Below are 20682 nucleotides of genomic sequence, written 5' to 3' on the forward strand. Positions count from 1 at the left end.
TGTGACCCCTTGGCAGCGTGCTTGGGCTACTGGGTGAATGATCGTAGTTCCAACAGTAATGTGTAAGGAGGTAGTAGGGCCAGGTTTGGGAGGAAGTATGAGGAGCTCTGTTTTAGCCATGTTGAGTTTAAGGCGGCGGAGGGCCATCCAGGATGATATAGCAGAGAGACATTCAGAAACTTTGGTTTGTACAGCAGGTGTAAGGTCGGGTGTTGAAAAGTATATTTGTGTGTCGTCAGCATAGAGGTGATAATTAAACCCAAAAGATGTTATTAGGTCACCTAGAGAGAGTGTGTACAGAGGAAAGAGAAGAGGTCTCAGGACAGAGCCCTGGGGTACCCCCACAGAGAGATCAATAGAGGAGGAGGAGGTGTTAGCAGAAGAGACACTGAAAGTACGATGGGAAAGGTAGGATGAGATCAAGGATTGAGCTTTGTTCTGAATACCAAGAGTATGGAAAATGTGAAGGAGAAGAGGGTGGTCCACGGTGTCAAATGCTGCAGAGAGGTCAAGTAATATGAGCAGAGTGTAATGACCTCTGTCTTTGGCAGCATGGAGGTCGTCAGTTATTTTAGTGAGGGCTGTTTCCGTGGAGTGAGCAGTGCGGAAGCCAGATTGTAGAGGGTCTGGAAGAGAATAGGTGTTGAGAAAATGGAGCAAGCGAGAGAATACAAGACGTTCAAGGCGTTTAGAGGCTATAGGCAGGAGGGAGACAGGTCGATAGTTAGAAAGACAGGTAAGGTCAAGCTTGCTGTTTTTGAGTAACGGTATGACTGTTGCATGTTTGAAGGAGGATGGAAAGGTTCCAGAGCAGAGGGAGGAGTTAAAAATGTGTGTGAGCATAGGGATTATCGTAGGAGCAAGAGGTTTTAGGAGATGGGAGGGAATGGGGTCAAGAGAGCAAGTGGTAGAGGTAGAAGAGGCGATCAACAGCGACACATCCTCCTCAGAGACAATGGAAAAAGAGTCAAGAAAAGCAGGAGGAGAGTTAGGAAGAGGTGTAGGATGGGAGGAAGAAACAGAGGGGATGTTCTGACGTATGGATTCAAACTTTTCCTTAAAATAGTCAGCAAAGTCCTGAGCGGAGATGGAGGAAGGAGAGGCAGCTGAGGGTGGTTTGAGTAGAGTATCAAAGGCAGAGAACAGCCGGCGTGGGTTAGACTTGTGCATGTTGATTAGTGAAGAAAAGTAGGCTTGTTTAACTTGCGAGAGGGCAGAGTTGAAACAGGATAGCATAAATTTGTAGTGAAGGAAGTCTGCGAGAGTATGAGATTTCCTCCAGTGGCGTTCAGAGGAACATGTAAAGTAACATACTTTATTCAGCACATATACTTTAAAGCAATGACAGGTACCAGTGTAGTAGAAACACACATACACTTCTCTTAGATAACAGAGAAAAAAGTGGTGATAGAGAATAAGCATGCAGGCACATTTGTTAACTTAGTGTTCCCTTCATATATGGGAACCCTTTGCAATTGACAGATAAAGGGTAGATTAACAGTAATGATCAGTATCAGGTTTTCTGATCATCACACCTCCTCTCCCATCAGACACGTCTACTGAGTGGATTAGTTTAGTTCCCTTCTCATCCACATACTCTACCCTGTCAATATATACAGTTGTGTGAAAAAGAAAGTACACCCTCGTTGAAATCTATGGTTTTACATATCAGGACATAATAACAATCATCTGTTCCTTAGCAGGTCTAAAAATTAGGTAAATACAACCTCAGATGAACAACAACACGTGACATATTACACTGTGTCATGATTTATTTAACAAATATAAAGCTAAAATGGAGAAGCCATGTCTGAAAAACTAAGTATACCTTGTGATTCAATAGCTTGTAGAACCACCTTTAGCAGCAATAACTTGAAGTAATCGTTTTCTGTATGACTTTATCAGTCTCTCACATCATTGTAGAGGAATTTTGGCCCACTCTTCTATACAACGTTGCTTCAGCACATTGAGGTTTGTGGGCATTTGTTTATGCACAGCTCTCTTAAGGTCCAGCCACAGCATTTCAATTGGGTTGAGGTCTGGACTTTGACTGGGCCATTGCAACACCTTGATTCTTTTCTTTTTCAGCCATTCTGTTGTACATTTGCTGGTTTACTTTGGATCATTGTCCTGTTGCATGACCCAATTTCGGCCAAGCTTTAGCTGTCAGACAGAGGCCTCACATTTGACTCTAGAATTCTTGGGAAACAGAGGAGTTCATGGTCGACGCAATGACTGCAAGGTTCCCAGGTTCTGTGGCTGCAAAACAAGCCCAAATCATCACCCCTCCACCACCGTGCTTGACAGTTGGTATGAGGTGTTTGTGCTGATATGCTGTGTTTGGTTTTCGCCAAACATGGAGCTGTGCATTATGGCCAAACATCTCCACTTTGGTCTCGTCTGTCCAAAGGACATATAGTCCTGTATGCACAGTACAGTATCTCATGCGCAGAGAGCAGCTGCAGGGTGGCCATTATCGGATAGAGCTCAGCAGGGACTAGAGCCCCCAGAATGCACAGGGACAAGGCATCACATGGCGCAAACCACCCAATAGGGCTGTAGCATTACCCTGCTGAGGGAAATAGATACTTTTCGCGTGCTAGGAGTATGCCAGTCAGAGCTGGGACGTGGAAGGGGTAGTGTGTGTAGGTGCAGGGCATCTGTCACCCCTGCACTAGGCCAGAAATTCCCCTTAGGGCCCAGCTAGGCCCTGACTCCCCTCACTTTGTGGTTGCTGCAGGGACCGGCCCATCAGTTAGGGACACGGCTCCTGTAGTGCCAAGAGAGAGGGAGACAGCCAGGACGCGGTGGCAAATTAGCGATTCGGTGGTCTGGGAACAGACCACCATACAGAGAGACTATTAAGGTGGGACACTGCTGCCGAACACCACCCAACACGGAGCCGGACTCGTCGCTGACGATGACGGCATGGGACCGGACGGCTCCTTATCTACTGTCAGCGCTACCGGGTGCTGGAGTACCTGGCAGGTATCATCATGTGCACCAACTTGCACACGTTAGTTGTGGGCAGCGCTGTCCCACACACTTGGGTGGGTGGCTACTTGTGAACACCAGGGTGGTTGGGTGCCCAAGGGCCCCTCAGTACTTTGAGGGGATATTCCATCCAGGGGGGACATGTGCGTGGCCTAGTTGGTCTGGACTGGTTATCATTGTTATTCTTATGCATGCAGTAAAACTGTTACTCTTACCATTGTGTGTATTATTGCATGGGGTCCTGTAACAGGGTTATCCCACATAGTAGGATCCCGCACAGGTGGAGGCGCTGTCACCCGACGGATCAGGCACACCCAGCAGCGGAGGCCCAGGCCTCCTGTGAGCCGCAGGTAACGCACCACACACACAGTAGCTGTCATATCTCACCGGGGGTGGGGGAAAGTGCACTACATATATGAGACCCAATCTCTGTTTTCATCTTTGTAGATGGACTATTATTGCATATCATTATAAGATAAAAACAAACTATACAGGGAGTAATCTGATTGCCATTATTTGGAGTCAGGAAGGAATTTATTTTTCCCCTTATGAAATATCATTGGATGATGTTTCACTGGGGTTTTTTGTTTGCCTTCTCCGGACCAATATACGATAAGTACAAATATGGGATAAAGTATCTGTCGTCTTAATTTAACATAGGTTGAAATTGATGGATGTATGTCTTTTTACAACATCTGCTACGTAACTATGTAATTATGTTACTATGTTACTTTAAATGAATCAGCGCAGGTGTATATGTGATGATTATTTGATCATAGTGCTATGTTATGTGGCTCTTTGAATTGTCCATGTTTGCATTATTATACTGGATCCCTCTTACAGGAACTTTCACCTTGTATTCATGGCTGCTACTTGTTATGTTCCTTTTTATGTCGCATTTTTCTATTACTGTGCTGCATACATTTGAATATACTTCACTGCAACAATGAGATGTTGTTGTAATGGCTACAAATACTATTGTGATTACAAATGGCATTTCAAAAGGTTTTTAAACGATACAGTACTCTAATTTGAAGTGGTTAAATGGATAGTATTTTCCCTTTTTTTCTATTTAGGGCAATGCATTTCATATTTTCCGATATAAGACCAAATGTATCTTCTTTCAAACTCCCTATGTTTCAGCTTCTCACGTATCTCATTTGGAGAATGTATCTGAGGAAGAAATGAATAGGCTCCTGGGGATTGTATTAGACGTGGAATATCTGTTCACTTGTGTGCACAAAGAGGAAGATGCAGATACCAAACAAGTTTACTTCTATCTCTTCAAGGTACTGTATGCGATTCATAAAGTCTCCTGCTATTTTTTTTTAAAGCATTTCAAGTGTTTTGTGAACACAGATGATTTTAGGCCTGTTATCCAGGCAAATAAGTTGTCATAACCAAGTGCTATTTGTTTACTGCAGTGGATCTCTTCCTCCACTCATTTGAGGGTACTTGCTTTCTTAACACATACTTATCATGCTAATTCTTCACACAATTAAGGTGGTTATCCCAGTGTCAATTAATAATGGAGATGGCAGGAAATATAATTGAATCGATACGTTTACTAGATTTGTGGCTCAAAAGATCAATGTTTAATTGACAAAGGTAGTTGCAAACAGCACACGGAGAGGGCTCCTTTTGGGAGCTGATCAATCGTATGCATAATATTACTTACTCAATTTGTTCTCCCTCACAAAGTGATTTTATTCTAAAAAGTTGAATAGTTTGGTTTGCATTCATTCCTTGGTTCACTCCATTCAATTGTATTTGAGGGTAGTCAAACAGAGCATGTAAAAAAATATCCATGTAAATTGCTTTCTTTACAAAGATTTAATCACCCTTTCTGTTAACATTTGACTTATGTGTGCGCTGGGAAAAATGAATATGTTAATTTCACTGGGTTTTCTAAAATCATATTTATCTTCTTTTGTTCCCCCTACACTTTTCTCTGTTGGTCTAATGAAAGCAGAAAAATAATTTTACAAACAAATTGATCATAGAACATCTCGATGTGCAATGTGACAATGCAGTTAACAATGTAGTGTATTACACCTTTCTTGCAGCTGGCAGGTATCAGATATATCAATGGCACTATATTGTAACATGAAGCCACACTGAAACTCGGGATACAACGTTTCAGTATTGAGCCATCCAAGATGTCATTTTGGTATAATCTTACTAGCAACCTTGAAATGATCACACTTAGAATTATAATCTTTTTTTTTTCTTACAGATAATAACAAGGAATCTTTCCCATAAAACCTTAACTGTTCTTTGATTGAGGTTGATAAAATAGTGGCTTACATATTTGTAGATGTAACTGGGAATATCAGTAGGCCCGGGAAGCCCAGTTGATTTTCCTCTACTTGATAGTCTTCTCATCTTCAGTAGTTGTCGGAGGGTCATCAAGTACTATGAGCAGCACAACATTCCTTCTCACAAACGCCCTTAACCTCGTACGCAGGTGGGTTTGCAGTACACTCAGGGCTATATTTACTATTCAATTAAATGGGCCGCCAGGTGTCTTCCGGTGCTCAATTGTGTTTTATGACATAGCCCAGCATAGTAAATATGGGCCTGAATGTCTGGACATTTAACATAGTGCACAGTGTTGTAATGGACCTCTCTTTCTTCACTCAATACTGCAAACCCATCAGCCAGTGAGGAGTTTAAAGCTGTAACATGAATTTCTCTGAAACGTGCAGCTAAGTTATCGTGTGTGTAAAAATGCAGCTAGTGACTATAAAAGCTGTTTATTTAGAAAGAATGCAATTTTAGTTCCAAGTTGCTCACAGCTATATATTAGTGTAGTACGTGATTTGCGTTTTCCAGGGGGCGCATCTTACTGTAGTGCCGACGAGTATTCTAAAAACCAATCTGGGGCAATCACCAACAAGACCCAGGTACATACTGGGTACATTCTGCAACATTTCTGCAGACAGACAAATGGCCCATCGGATTAACAGCAGGGGTCCCTGGCAGTCCCATTCAAACTGAATGGGACTGCATGGGACCCCTGCTGTGTTAATCCGATGGGCCATTAGTCTCTGCAGAAATGTCACTGAAATGTTTGCAGCATGTACACAGCATGTACCTGGATCTTGTTGGTTATAGCCCCAGATTTTCCAAGGCAAGTTTAAGGCAAGTGTTAGAATACTCGTCGGCGCACCTGTAGCTAGTTTTACATTTGTTGTATCTTGTAGTAGATACATTAAAACTTTCCTCTTTTTTCATACAGCTTTTGAGAAAGTGTATTTTACAAATGGGGAAGCCTGTGGTGGAAGGGTCCTTGGAAAGCCCTCCATTTGAGAAGCCCAGTATTGAACAGGTAACAGTAAATACATACATTTGTCCTGCATGTGGGGTAACATCTTCCTGGGAGAATTGTCTTTTTCTGTGAATTGGCAAAATTACCAAGATTCGGGGGGCGGGGGGGAAATCGCCATTTTGTTTTAGTTTACATTTTTTGGTGGGAAGAAAGTTCATAGTTTTCATTGGCAATTCATTTTTTTGTACCACATTTGTGATTTTGCCACTGAAAATGGCCTACTAACGTTCAAAATAGTTTCTCTGTGAAGTTGGACAACTTTGTTGGATTGTTTCAGTTTAAACATTCAATGTTACCTGTGGCCAGTGGAGGATTTCCCATTAGGCCCGGGCCTGTGGCGGCAACATTTGGGGCGGCAAATTTCTCTCCCCCCCCCCCCTTCATATACAGAGGCCCCGCTCTCTTCCCCATTGATTGCCGGGGGAGAGCGTGAGACCTCTGTACATTTCTTACCTCCTCCTCCTTACCTCCTCCTTTGTGCCACTCTCCTCCTCTTTCAGCATTACGACGTCACATGGCATCATGTTAGCCCAGCAAATGATGCTGCCCCATCACGTTACCATGTGACATCACAGCATCATTTGACGCTGTGACGCTGTGACGCTGAAGAAGGAGGAGGTCGGCACGAAAGAGGAGGCAGTGGCCCGGGCAGAACCAAGTTAAGTGCCTATGGGCGGCGGATTTATAAATCCGCCACTGCTTGCGGCTAGATTTGTTTCAATAGAGCCTCTGTATATAGCAATAACACAATATTTTGCGATAACGGGTGTAATATCATCTGCTACATCTGTAAGTTTGTCCATATACTTGGACAGTATGGACAATATTCCCTATCGTTAGTTGTGCCATCAGAGCCAGTGACACATTGCAGTATGTTAACCCTTCTGCTGGCCCTGTTGCAGCAAAAGAGTTAATGTGTAACACAAAGACAATGTATGATAAATAAACTCAATGAGTTATGCTGATGAAAGATAAGGGAAGGATTTGGAACATTGATTTCAAGATATTATGGGGCTTTGTTAATACACTAAAAGTGTTTTTCACCTCATAGACCAATTCCATAATTTTTTATTACATAATCCAATATCTCTAAAATATGCCTTGAAGTATCTTAAACCATTGGGATATTTTCAGTGTGCTTGTTCCAGTTTATTTTCCACTTCAACAATATTTTTGGTTGACTAGTTTTATCCATTTAACATTCCAATTCACATAAATGTACTTTTTCAAAAGCCAAAATGCTGAATCAAGAGTCTGCCATGTCTAAATCATAATAGCTACACTGCCAGAACAAAGGGGCTGTACAATAGTGAGTCAGTATAATATATGTTCCAAAACATAGTCTTTTCCTTTCCTGGTAAAGTAAAGTAATATTCCGTGCTGGCCTCTGAAGTATAAAGATGTGAGTCCCAGGTGATTGCTTAATAAAAGTTCTGTATTTATGGCATATTTCAGCGAAAAAACAATACAGGACACAAGGTTGTGTATTTTATACGGACGGTGTAAGACTCGCTCCAAAATGTTACCGCCATAAGCCCGGGCCTATAGGGAACTCCACCACTGCATGGAACCCCTGAGGGGTGCCCGTGGAATCACGGTTGAAAATCACTGCTCTAACACATTCTAATATCGATGCACTATTATTTGTCAGATAAGAACCGTCACTCGGCCTGGGGGTTAAAATCCTTGCATCTCTTCAAGAGCTTTTTTCTTTTTGCATGTGGTTGGAGTCATTATAAAGAAACAAAGAAGAAGAAAAATGCTTTAGTCAGCATGGTATTTTACACACTCATTACATTAAAGATTACATCCTATAACTGGGGATGGGTTCATGGAAATGATTTGGCTTCGTCATTTGTGCTGTGATGGGCGAAGAGGAAGGGACAGTTAGCAAATGCAATTATGATTCAACACAAATCATAATTCTACAAAGAAGAGACAGACAGGGAGTAAGTGATCATTTGCAATTACTATATAGACATGATGTGTGAGGACAATTTATTCCTTTTATTTCTGGACACTTAACATGTTATTTTCTTTCCCTTCATTAAGGGTGTAAATAATTTTGTGCAATATAAATTTAGCCACTTACCTTCTAAAGAAAGACAGACCATTATTGAGCTGGCTAAAATGTTTCTGAATCACATCAACTACTGGCACTTAGAAACTCCTTCCCAGCGACGATTGAGATCACCCAATGATGACATTGCTGGATATAAAGTCAACTACACAAGGTACTGATCCCATATTTAATGAGAACAAAGCTAACTTGTGCTTATCATTATCATTGTTTTTTTGCTCTATTGCCTCAAGAATTGTCTAAGAATTGCAAATGTGATGTGGTTTTTTTCTGTAGATACTCCTCGTGGCTTCTAGTAGAAAAAAAATGAACAATTTAAAACAGTATAAAAACATTGTGACTTCAGTATAGAAACACTAACCAATTATAGTCATCGCATCAATGAAATGCTTTATTAAAGAGGCAATCCATGGCGTTTTTCAGGATGGAAGCAGGGCATTAATTTCAGCTCGGGGGACCTGCTGCTTCTGGAGGTACTTATCTCCATAGTGGGACCTGGTGGTCACTCCAGGTTTCCCTATATGGCTGCTTTTCAAAGCTCCCGGGCCCTGTGGGCCAATAGGAAGATGTGATGTCATCCGGTGCGGCTTCCTATTGGCCCATGTGACGGGGGCTTTAAACTGCAGAAAACTGCAGGAGATACCGGCATCCCCTTCGGAGGTAACTATCTCTGGAAGCAGGGGGTCCCCGGGGCTGAAATTAATGGGGTTCAGCTCCGGAGTCTCCCTGCTTCAATCCTGTATTAGAAAAATGAAAAGAAAGGGGGAAAAACAGCATGGATTGCTCTTTAAAGCCATATTCACTGTTGGAACAGAATAGCACAAATGCATTGAGAAAAATGATATTTTGGAAAAGGTAAAAAGGAAGTGGAACAATACATTTGTAGACGTACTGTAGATCCACACACTGAAACTTTGAAACTCTTCACTGACGGATTTATTTTGAAAACACAGTAGCTTCGTATGATGTTGGAGAAGATGATGTTGAAACGGCTTCTTATCCCTTCTTTTGTTGTTGGAAATGTAGGTGGCTCTGTTACTGCAATGTCCCCCAGTTCTGTGACAGCTTGCACCGGCATGAAACAACCCAGGTGTTCGGGCGCACACTGCTGCGCTCTGTGTTCACCGTGATGCGACGGCAGTTACTGGAGCAGGCCAGGCAGGAGAAAGACAAACTCCCACAGGAGAAACGAACGCTCATACTGACCCATTTCCCAAAGTAAGAAGCACCTCACCTAAAGCACACTTTGCAGATAACGCTCTGTCCTCAGCTTTTGGTTCAAAAGAAAACATTTCAGCAGTATACTAAAAACATAGTTAGTTGTATTTAACAGCAGAGAACGGGAAACAAATCCCAACAATGCTGCTTCTAATATGCAGGATATAGTAGCAATATAGCTAGAGTGTCCAGGACCATAAGCAGTAAAGAGAATCCACCCAGAATGCACTATATTTGTGTAAAGAGTGGTGTAGGGCTCACAATAAAGCCATATATAAGGACCAAATAAGCAGGAAACACACAAACAGCGCAACAGAGGAATGAGCTCAAGGATAAAAGAACTCACCCTGTCTGAAGTGCCTAAGGGGTGATCCGTCGGTCCATAGGGCTGGAGCACCAGCAATACCTCTAAGTGGTATTTAATACTCATCTTATTAATATTAATACTTATTTTTTTTTAATTCTGCATTCTGTCTATCCTATATTTGTTGTATCTGGTGTGTGGTTTCAACTATAGTTTTATTATTATTTTTGTGTGATTGTGAAGTGCTTTGAGTCACATTGAGAGAAAAAAACTATATAAATAAAGTTGTTATTATGTTATTTTGAGTTGTGTGTTTCCAGGGTTCCTGTGATATTTAGCTTTTAACTACCTGGTCAAGAATGTCTGCCAGGGTAAAACAATATGGCCGCCAGCTCAGCCTTATATTAGCTACCAACAGAACGTTGCAGTGTTCAGTTGGATGACCCCAGTGGGCATCTTTTTGGTGCTGGGGACTGCTCTTTAATTTGTCTATACTTCTTAGTGTTACATGTAAATTAATCCATAATCATAGTCTCTGTCTGGGCTATAGTACTCTCTTGGCTGTATTTTATTAGGAAATGTATTAAAAGATACTATACTAAGTCAATTAAAATGCGATTCTCATCAAATGATATATTCTTTTCCTACACTATTACAATGATTGGATTTTATGTTCTCGTGTTCTTATTTCTCCATTTAGATTCCTGTCCATGTTGGAGGAAGAGATTTTTAGTCACAATTCCCCGATATGGGATGAGGATTTTATGTCATTATCGTCCCGAACTAGTGAGCTAGGAATCCAAGCAGGTAACGTGGAAGCAGTATTATATATAGCATGACAAAGAGCGCCCCACAGCTGGATATACTCCCTGAACTTCAGAGAGACTCCTGCAAATTTAGACGGTTGTATGTTACCATTCAAAGGTGCATTTCCCACAAAACATCACCTATCTTCACTATAAATTTAGTGTGATGTTCCTTTAAGCAGATCACCAAACTTATTTTGAATGTTTGTTTCTAGGTGGTTTTAATTTTTATTGAAAAGGCCCGAAGCCTATAGCAACGTGTTTTTTTATTAGTCCTGTTGTTGTTTTCCATGCACATTACATAGGGTCCTATTAGGAAAGCTGTCTCATCTGTCTTGTGTCTTTCTTTTAAAAATATACTAATGTCACTTTATGGTGCAAAAGGAGCTACTTCAATTTAGGGTTTTGGCTCGATTTTTTAACGGTAGAAAGAAAAATAAATTAGTGAGTAGAGAAAAAATGAGAAGTGACATTGTACCGAATGGTGAAGAAATCTTGAAAAAAAATAAGCACACAAGGAGAAATGCACCCTTTAGCTTTGCTTTCTTCTACATGTGGTCTGAAAATTGACTGATACTTTGACCCAGAACTCTTAGGGAATATACCATGTTCGTGCAAAAAAGTTGAGTTGAGAGGAACCACACTATTTGTAAAAAGACTGGTCTATTGAGACATTTCTCCCTCCATTAGAGGTATATGAGAATTTTCACAGGTAGTGTTAGGACCTGCAAAGTGGTCGTGATGTGAAGTGGCTGCAGGCTTATAATGCTTTGGCCAAAGAGTTAAACTAAATGATCTTTATTTATGAGAAGACAAGCAGTTAAGTATTTAACTATGTATTTTTTTGTCATATTGGATGTAGCATTGGGAATTTGTGTCTTCTGTTGTATACATTTGGTAACACCCAATAGCACTGCTTTTGACGCAAATATATATATGTATGCTATGGTGTGGTGGATGTTGGGGTTAGAGCTTGCAGGGGTTGTGTATGTTAGTATGGTGGTGAGCAAGTACTTTCAAGGTCAACAACCAAAAATGCCTTGAAGAACCTATTTAAAAAATGTTTTTTTTAATCTTTCTGAGGTATATCAATGTTTTAAAGGAGAATAAGTAACGAAAATAAGTTAATATTTTGGATGCCTGAGAATGTACTATGTATCGCAAAGTATAAGCAGTGCTAGGCAGTTATCTCTAGTGCTACATGAATTCTGTGGACAATGTGAGCTCACTGCACTTTACTCTGTGTTCCCTGTGTGATTTTAGTAATCAGCGCCCCTCCTGTGGCACGGGCTGTTGCCTATGCTGCCAGTCCCTCATCTCTAGAGCAGACCAGCAGCGGAAGTTTAAGTCCATCTGCTAAACCGGCTTGTGCCCTTGAAACAAACCTAGGTAAGTGTTAATAGGTAAATATATGTTAACATAATCTAGTCATAGATTCATTGTTGGTTAACTACAGCCACAATAAAATGTTGGAAGTGTTTCAGTAATGACACACACTGTGCTGTACATCTGCTGCTCTGTCTCTATATATATTGCAATAGGTTCAATTATTTTTATTATGTAGATACAGTATATCGACAGAGACAGACACACACACAGACAGACAGACACACGCACACAGACAGACACATACACACACACACACACAGACAGACACATACACACACACAAAGACATGCACATAGACAAACACAGAAAGACACACTGACAGACACACACACACACACACACACACACACATATACACACACACACACACACACATATACACTGGCAGACACATACACATACACAGACAAACACATACACACAGACACACACACACACACACAGACACACACACACACACACACACACACACACACACACACACACACACACACACACACACAGACACACAGACACACAGACACACAGACACACAGACACACACACATAGACACAGAAAGTTAGAGCCATAGGGGTCAATTAACTAAGCAGTGATAAGTGGGTTTTCTGGGGGCTATGCAAATAGCAGGGATAAGTGCTTTTAAGTGAGATAAATGTCTTTATAGCGTGATACTGCCTGCTGTGAGATTCACAAAGCAGTGATAACAGTGCAGTATTGTGCTTTAATGGCTTTTTATCTCACTTAAAAGCACTTATCACTGCTTTGTGAATCTCACAGGAGGCAGTATTATGCTATAAAGGCATTGATCTCACTTAAAAGCACTTATCACTGCTTAGTGAATCGGACCCATAGACAGACAAACACACAGACAGACAAACACACAGACAGACACAGAAAGACACACACTGACAGACACACACACACACACACACACACACACACACACACACACACACACACACACACACACACACACACACACACACACACACACACACACACACTGGCAGACACATACACATATGCACTCAGACAGACACATACACACACACACACACAAAGGCATGCACATAGACAGACGCACACACAGACACACACTCTGTATACCTATCTCTATGTACACACATATTTATTTCTTGCCTGTTAATTAATATAGTATTTTAGATAATGATATGCTCTACATCTTATTTTTTTTAAATATGTAATATTGCAGGAGACAAGAGGAAAAGCTGTGAACCATTAACTGGGGAAGAGTTGAAGAGGCCGAGGGTTGTAGGAGACATTCCTATTGAACTGATCAATGAGGTGATGTCCACAATTACAGACCCTGCTGCCATGCTGGGTCCAGAGGTAAATCTAGAGCACCTACTTGTCGTAACATAATAAAAGAGATAGCTAAATAACAAAAATAGGAGACTGTCATTCGAATATGCAGGAGTGTTTATTTGATGTTGAAAATCAATCCTTACACATCAGGTCTCCCATAAATTTCCTATATACTTCACTTTAAAAATAGCTTTGTGTCTTCTCCCATATCCGAAGGCACCATATACCGATACACAATATAGTTGTAGTGGAATTTGGGGCTCAGACATTAAAGGATTTGTTCATATGGAACTCGCTTTTAATAGTACCACTGCTCTTTACGGGACAGTTGAATACTAGAGATATATATTTAAAAGACACAAATACAATTTCAAATCATACAGCAGCCAATGGATTTCTCAAGTGAATATTTATTGTTTTCAAATATCACAAAATCACAAATGACTGATGCAACAAAAAATAAATGAATAGAAACCTTTAGTATGCTTCAGTACATCACTTTACCATTGAGTTTTTTCTTCTTCTTTTAAATAAAAAATAAATCTGGCTGAAATTGCATGATATGTTAAATTAACAAGCATAGAACAACACATTAGTCATTAAATGAAGATGCAGTCTTGATCTATAAAAACATATTCTAACCCAAAGAGATCTCCTTATTGCCTCACCCTATGTTTTTTTTTTCTGTTTCTCTTTTGTTTGTAAGACAAGCTTCTTGTCTGCAATTTCAGCAAGGGATGAGGCAGCCAGACTGGAGGAGCGCAGGGGAGTCATTGAGTTCCATGTGGTCGGGAATTCTCTAAACCAGAAGCCAAACAAGAAGATCATGATGTGGCTTGTTGGTCTACAAAATGTTTTCTCCCATCAGCTACCCAGAATGCCTAAGGAGTATATTACTCGCCTTGTCTTTGACCCGTGAGTTCCTTATCTATTCTTTGGAATTAAATAATCGGTCTTCTTCACGTGTCTTCAAAATGCTAATCGTTTATATAAACGGAATATTGTTTTTGACAACGATTCTCTCTTCTTTTTATAGCTGAAGCCTGCCATAGATATCTTCTGGCAAAAACATAAACGTTTGGCCACTTTTAATATGGTTGCGCTGTGCTTTGTCCCTTTTTTTTTACCATATCTATTTAGAATGCAACAGACAAATATCATTTTTTTAAAGGGATTTTTGATTTTCTATATCTTTTTCTGGAGATTCTGCGTTGTTAAATGGCTCACGTTCAAAGATTCGGTTTCAGAATGTCATTTAATAGGTTAAAGAGGCAACTGGGTTAACTGAATATGTATAAACTGCAGAGGAGATGCTTGTTCTTCTGGTCCAAAGCTCAGATTTAATATGATTTTGCCTTTATGGTTAAGATATTTCTATAGACACTTCAGAAGAAAATAACATAGTTCCCAGCTTTCCTCTTTTGGTTGGAAGACTTATAGTTATCATGTCTTTCTGCTCCCCACCCACAACATGTTGATTTTTGGTATGCATGTGGGTTCAATTCCAGCCTCCGCTACATACACTCACCACTTCAAATTATATGAGGTGAATCATTTCATCTCCTAAATGCCTTTGCTCAGGGATGGCCAACTCTGGTTTTCAAGGGCCACCAACACGTCAGGTTTTAAGGATATATCTGCTTCAGCACAGGTGGCTCAGTCAGCTATTGAGCCACTGATTGAGCCACCTGTGCTGAAAGAGGGATATCCTTTAAATCCTCACCTGTTGGTGGCCCTTGAGAACTGGAGTTGGCAACTCCTGCCTTAGCTGATGGGAAGTAATAATATTAGTATGCCTTGAATGGAGTCATAGGGGCCTATTCACTAAACTTTGATAAGTCACTTAACATTTGCTAAGTGCACTTTACAAGCAATTTTGCATGTGGAGTCAAAATCGCTTGAAAACGGCTTTTTAACAAGCGTTATCACTCTTGCGCTGACAAGCCGTGCGGTAGCTCAGAAAAGGTTGAAACTCACATTTTTTGCCAGTAATTACAGACACTATTCATAAAGCTCCGAGATGAAAATCGCAGGTTAAACATTTGCTTCCCCCCCCCCACTACGTAAAAGGTGGCGAGATAGGAATTGCGATTTCGAGGACGACTGTATATACAGTATGTCCCCTCAAACCTCCCTGCAAATAAATTAGGGTGATATACCTGTGCTGAAAAATGCTGATCAATCCGTTCCCTGTGATCGATCAGCGAAGATATCGCTGCGGGGTTCACTAAATGGCTACAGTGCAGCAGAAGAGGACCCATGCAAAGTTCTATGTGGAAGATCATGTGACCAGGCAGTCACTAGATACAATTGGTTCACTGCTTGAGAGAGGGCAGGGCTCAAAAAGGGGTGTGCCAGAGCCTGTTTCAGAAGAGGAAGGGGATGTGACTTTGTAAATGGTTGCTATAGGAACAGAAAATCACATTACATTATAATACATTAGAAATGTCTTTAAAAATGTATTTAAATTAGCGCGTGAGGTCTCAGTAAGGTTCCTTACCTTATCTCCGGCGGCTTCAAATGACGCCACGGGGTCATATGACTTCGCGTTGCCATGGCGTCATATGATGTTGTGATGTCAAACGCCGGAGGCAAGGAAAGAGGGGGGTGCGTGCAGGGGGGAGTGCCGGCAAGGGGGCGCAGAGGGAAAACTTTGCGCACCCCTGCAGTAGGGGGTACCAGTGTCAGACACAACAGGATTAGAACCCATAACTTCTGCTATTCAGGACAGCAGCTTTAGCATTGAACTAACCTAGGTGCTGGGAAGTTCCACTGTCACACATCTCTCAGGCGTCTTATTTTTATATGTAAACCAAGTGACAATGTACATTGGCAATCGTTTGGTGCTCCTGTTATAATTCTGCAACAATCCCGATTGGGAGCCTAACATATTGGCCGCCTTTAGTTTAAATCAATCCTTCAGTCAGTGTAACTTAGCAGCTACACTGTATCCTTATACAGTAGCATTATCTATTGTTACAGTTTACAGCTCAAACTGCTGGGAACATTGGCAACAAATCATCACAAAGCGTTGCAAAGATCTTGTACTGCTTGCAAAATTGGCTAAACCCTGCTATAGAAATCAAAGGATGCTTTAAAACGGCATTAAGAGTTCAATAAAAAAAAGCTCACTATTATCTAATACTACAAAACTGATTTATGTAGAAAAATACATATAAAATTTCACCTTGTTTTGCTGATTTAAAGGAAGCTAGGGGGAGGGGGCTACAAGTGTGAATAGTAGAACTCAATGCTGTGCAAACATCATTTCCCAGCATCTGGATTAGATCAATGTTAGAGCTGCTGTCCTGAATAGCAGAAGTTGTGGGTTCTTGTTCTGTTGGGTCTGACACTGCTACCCCCTACTGTACATTACAAGTGTCTTTAAACTGATTGGTCTTAAGGATATATTTTAAGATGTGTGACTCACTTAAATATACTTTGTATAGACATTAGCATATCCACCATAGTACCTCAGGTGTTTTAATTTTTCAGCACAGGCATGTTTCCCTAATTTATTTGAAGAGAAGTTTAAGGGGATATATATACAACTGGCGATACCTAATATGTTAGGAAGACGTTCCTCTCCCCCTCTCCCCTCCTCCCCTGTTCAGCAAATACAAAGTAGTGCGATTCTTCTTGGTGAATACCGTTTTTTTCACAAATGTCATACCGTGAGGTAGGAACATGCGAACACGTTCGATGTTGCACTGAACTTACCAAAGTTTAGTGAATAGGCTCCATAGAGTGCTACAATTTGCTGTCTCTGTACAGTGTAATTGTAAAGCACTTGAACATTGCAAGGTGTATGTAAATGCTAAATATTTTATTATTTGCAAACTAACACTTATAACAACAATTGTCTCTTTAGAAAACACAAAACCCTAGCTTTAATCAAGGATGGACGTGTAATCGGGGGGATCTGTTTCCGAATGTTTCCAAGCCAAGGCTTTACTGAGATAGTCTTCTGTGCCGTGACCTCAAATGAGCAAGTGAAGGTGAGAGATCTTTTATCAACAAGATGACTACAAAAATGTCCATAAATTCTGCATTGTAAAATAAGTCTTTTTTAAAGCAAATGGATAAGTGGTTCACTTTGTTTTATTGTGAATAGATAGTGAATTTGAATACATACAGTGCAGAAGGAGATCACCTCTGTGTTGCTTAATATTCGTATTAAAAGAATAAAAATAGAGACAAGTAAAATGAGGTCAGTAACAAATAAAACATATCCCTAACCATATATAACTTTATTCCAAACATTTCCAGGTTTCCAGCTGTTTTGGAAGCAGTTGAAATATAGGTGTAGAATAATATCACCACGTTATGCGATATCATGTAACCTGAAGGATTTGGATGTCACTTGCCTTGTAGTGGCTTAACATTGATGTAATGACCTTGATCTCTGTTGATTTAAAACCACAGTGGATAAATATTTATTTGTAAGTCCTTTTGGGAGTCAGTTAAAACAAAAAGATCGCAGTAATTCTTGCTCAGTTACATTTCAAGGATAAACCATCAAAGCCTCTGCCACCATCAAATAAGTAAATTTAGCTGCTTCTATGTTATTTATTAATAATAATACCTTTATTTCAAATCGTGATTTTCTCCCAATGGGACTCAAAGCGCTTCACAATTACAATATAGTGCGCAATATGCAGCACATAGGAATGTTACAGACACAGTCCCTGCCCCGTGGAGCTTACAATCTATGATTTTGGTGCCTGAGGCACAGTGAGATAAAGTGACTTCCCCAAGGTCACAAGGAGCTGACATCGGAAATGTAACCAGTTTCCCCTGATTCAAACGCTGTGCCAGTATTTACAGTCAGTGTCTTTACTCAGAGAGCCACTGCTCCTCTCTTATTAAAACAATGTGTGCGTGTACCAACTAATTAAAGAACAAATGCAAGAAAACGTGATTTGGGACTACAAGCAGTGCAATTTAAAAGCAAGGGTTTGTGGTAATAATTACAGACACACCATTTTATTATGGAAAACTGTAAAAGTAGTGGTTCTGTGAATAAATCCAGGAGAGCACGTTACTTTTGAATTAAAGAGAAACTTAGTTGTTTCCAGTGTTTGTTGGAGAATCAAATGATGAAGAAAAGATCGGACGTTTATGCATTAAGGATAGAATAGCAAGGCCACATTTGCAAAATAGATTTTTAGAAAAAAATCAGGATTCTGCAAAAAGAGTACCGCCATCACACTTTAACCACTGAATGTACAATATATCAATTCTTTTAGAGGACAAAAAGGCACGGAAAGGCAGATTTTGGTGATTGTTGTTGTTATTGTTGCTCGTGTTGTGTTCATGTTTTCAGGATTTACAAAGGCGTGTTCCAGTCCATTTCACATGTACTTTCTCTGCAGGGTTATGGAACTCATTTGATGAATCACCTGAAGGAGTACCACATTAAGCATAATGTTCTGAATTTTCTAACCTATGCAGATGAATATGCAATCGGCTATTTCAAGAAACAGGTAAATAACTGAATGCAACTTTTACTTGGCAGAATGAAATACAAACACTTGGTGTGAGTGGCATTTTCCTTTTTTTTATCATTTTTTGTAAATCTCAGACTATGTTTGAGTATTTGCTCCATCATTTTGACACTAATACAAGATAACAAATGAGAAAAGGCGATGCAGCGCTTCATATACCTCATTATAAGCTGTACATAATGTAACTCCTTCTATTGATTCCCAATAAATCACAAATGGATACACATACTGTAGCGCGCAACTTGGAACCAAAACCTTGATACAATGATGTTTAGACACAGCATGAAAATGATACAATTTGTATACGTTTTGCTCTAAATTTCCCTTGACCACTCCCATAGATCCAGTTAGGGTTTTGTCTTTGATTTTTCTTTTGGGTGTTACTGCCATCAGAGGATCTTCAGTAACAATGTACAGGCAGTCCTCGGTTATCCAACGGAATCCGTTCTGGAAGTAGCGTTGGATTGTGAAACCGTTGTAAAGCGAGTCCCATGTTAATCAGTGGCGGTTAGAGTTGGATAACGCATTCAGGCGTCGAAAACCGGCCGGTAGGGTTACATTGTAAAGTGTTGGATATACGATTCGTTGTGTATGGAAACGTTGCATAGCGAGGACTACCTGTACGGTAATGTGGCCATGCAGGGAGATGGTTACAGATGTGTATTCTTTTATCTAAAATGTTCTGGGCCTGTGTAATTGCAAAGGGGCTAGTGAAGAAACCATAAATGATCTAGGAGTCGCTCAGTAACAATATATTTTCTAAATATCTTCTGTCGGTAGGGTTTCTCAAAAGATATAAAAGTACCTAAGGCGAGGTATGTTGGGTACATCAAGGACTATGAAGGAGCTACCTTAATGGGGTGTGAATTAAATCCCAGGATTCCTTACACTGAATTTTCTGTTATCATCAAGAAACAGAAAGAGGTAATGTAGAATATTTTTCCAAGACATTTTCACGCCACCGCCATACATTTTTAATATAAGTTTTCTAATATTTTCACTGGCAGATTGTAGCTCTTGGAACATGAAACGTGTATGTAATGTTTAAATCATCTATAAATACTGTAAGAATGGTTGCATTGTGGTAGTGCCTTTGTTTTTCTTTTTGTTCATGATAAAGACATTATTAGTTGTACAGAAGTAGCAGTACTAAAAATAACTGGTTACTTTGGGCATAATATTCTGTAAACATGGAACATTTGAATACAATATCTGTATCACACCAGAAAATAGTATACTTGTAATAACTATAATCCGAGAGTCATAAAATTATATTTAAGGGACAAAATGTACTCTTTATAGCAGTATAAAATGATTTCAAGATATGCTGTAAATGTAAGTTATTTTAAATCTTCCATACATTTAAGGGAGCGCACAATCAATTGTGTACCCCCTGATTTAGAGAGGGGGGTTGTTCTAGGAGTCAGAGTGGGGTGATTCATGGCTTTAATTGAGCGACCCACTGAATCGCTTATGTAAGTATGGCAGAGTAAGTGGCAATGCTGATTTCATGGCTAGCCATTTAAATCAACCCGGCATAAAATAGAAGTCATTGATTAGCCTGGTAATTAAACAGCTGGGAAATGTTAATGAATGCAGCCCTTTGTAAATCAAACCAGCAAACCCATAGTGAATACGCGTATTCAACAAATGGTAATTAAAAGTTATTATAACATAAAGAAAATTCAGATGCCATCATCATTTCTGTCATGGCTTATGATGATAA

At 40.2% G+C, this 20682-nt stretch overlaps 1 protein-coding gene across 6 annotated transcripts in view; it reads left to right on the top strand.

The window, feature by feature from the left end:
- KAT2B (lysine acetyltransferase 2B) overlaps window positions 1-20682 on the top strand; it is a 79603-nt gene that overhangs the window by 42975 nt on the left and 15946 nt on the right. For all 6 annotated transcript variants that reach the window (XM_075586921.1, XM_075586924.1, XM_075586926.1 and 3 more), the window contains 11 exons: window positions 4138-4283; window positions 6236-6325; window positions 8378-8559; window positions 9432-9623; window positions 10628-10734; window positions 11997-12122; window positions 13337-13473; window positions 14156-14364; window positions 17321-17447; window positions 18825-18935; window positions 19737-19880. In XM_075586921.1, coding sequence (XP_075443036.1) covers window positions 4138-4283; window positions 6236-6325; window positions 8378-8559; window positions 9432-9623; window positions 10628-10734; window positions 11997-12122; window positions 13337-13473; window positions 14156-14364; window positions 17321-17447; window positions 18825-18935; window positions 19737-19880 — 1571 coding nt within the window. The remainder of the gene's footprint in view (window positions 1-4137; window positions 4284-6235; window positions 6326-8377; window positions 8560-9431; window positions 9624-10627; window positions 10735-11996; window positions 12123-13336; window positions 13474-14155; window positions 14365-17320; window positions 17448-18824; window positions 18936-19736; window positions 19881-20682) is intronic.

The sequence above is a fragment of the Ascaphus truei genome, chromosome 2, assembly GCF_040206685.1.
Source record: "Ascaphus truei isolate aAscTru1 chromosome 2, aAscTru1.hap1, whole genome shotgun sequence".
Lineage (NCBI taxonomy): Eukaryota > Metazoa > Chordata > Amphibia > Anura > Ascaphidae > Ascaphus > Ascaphus truei.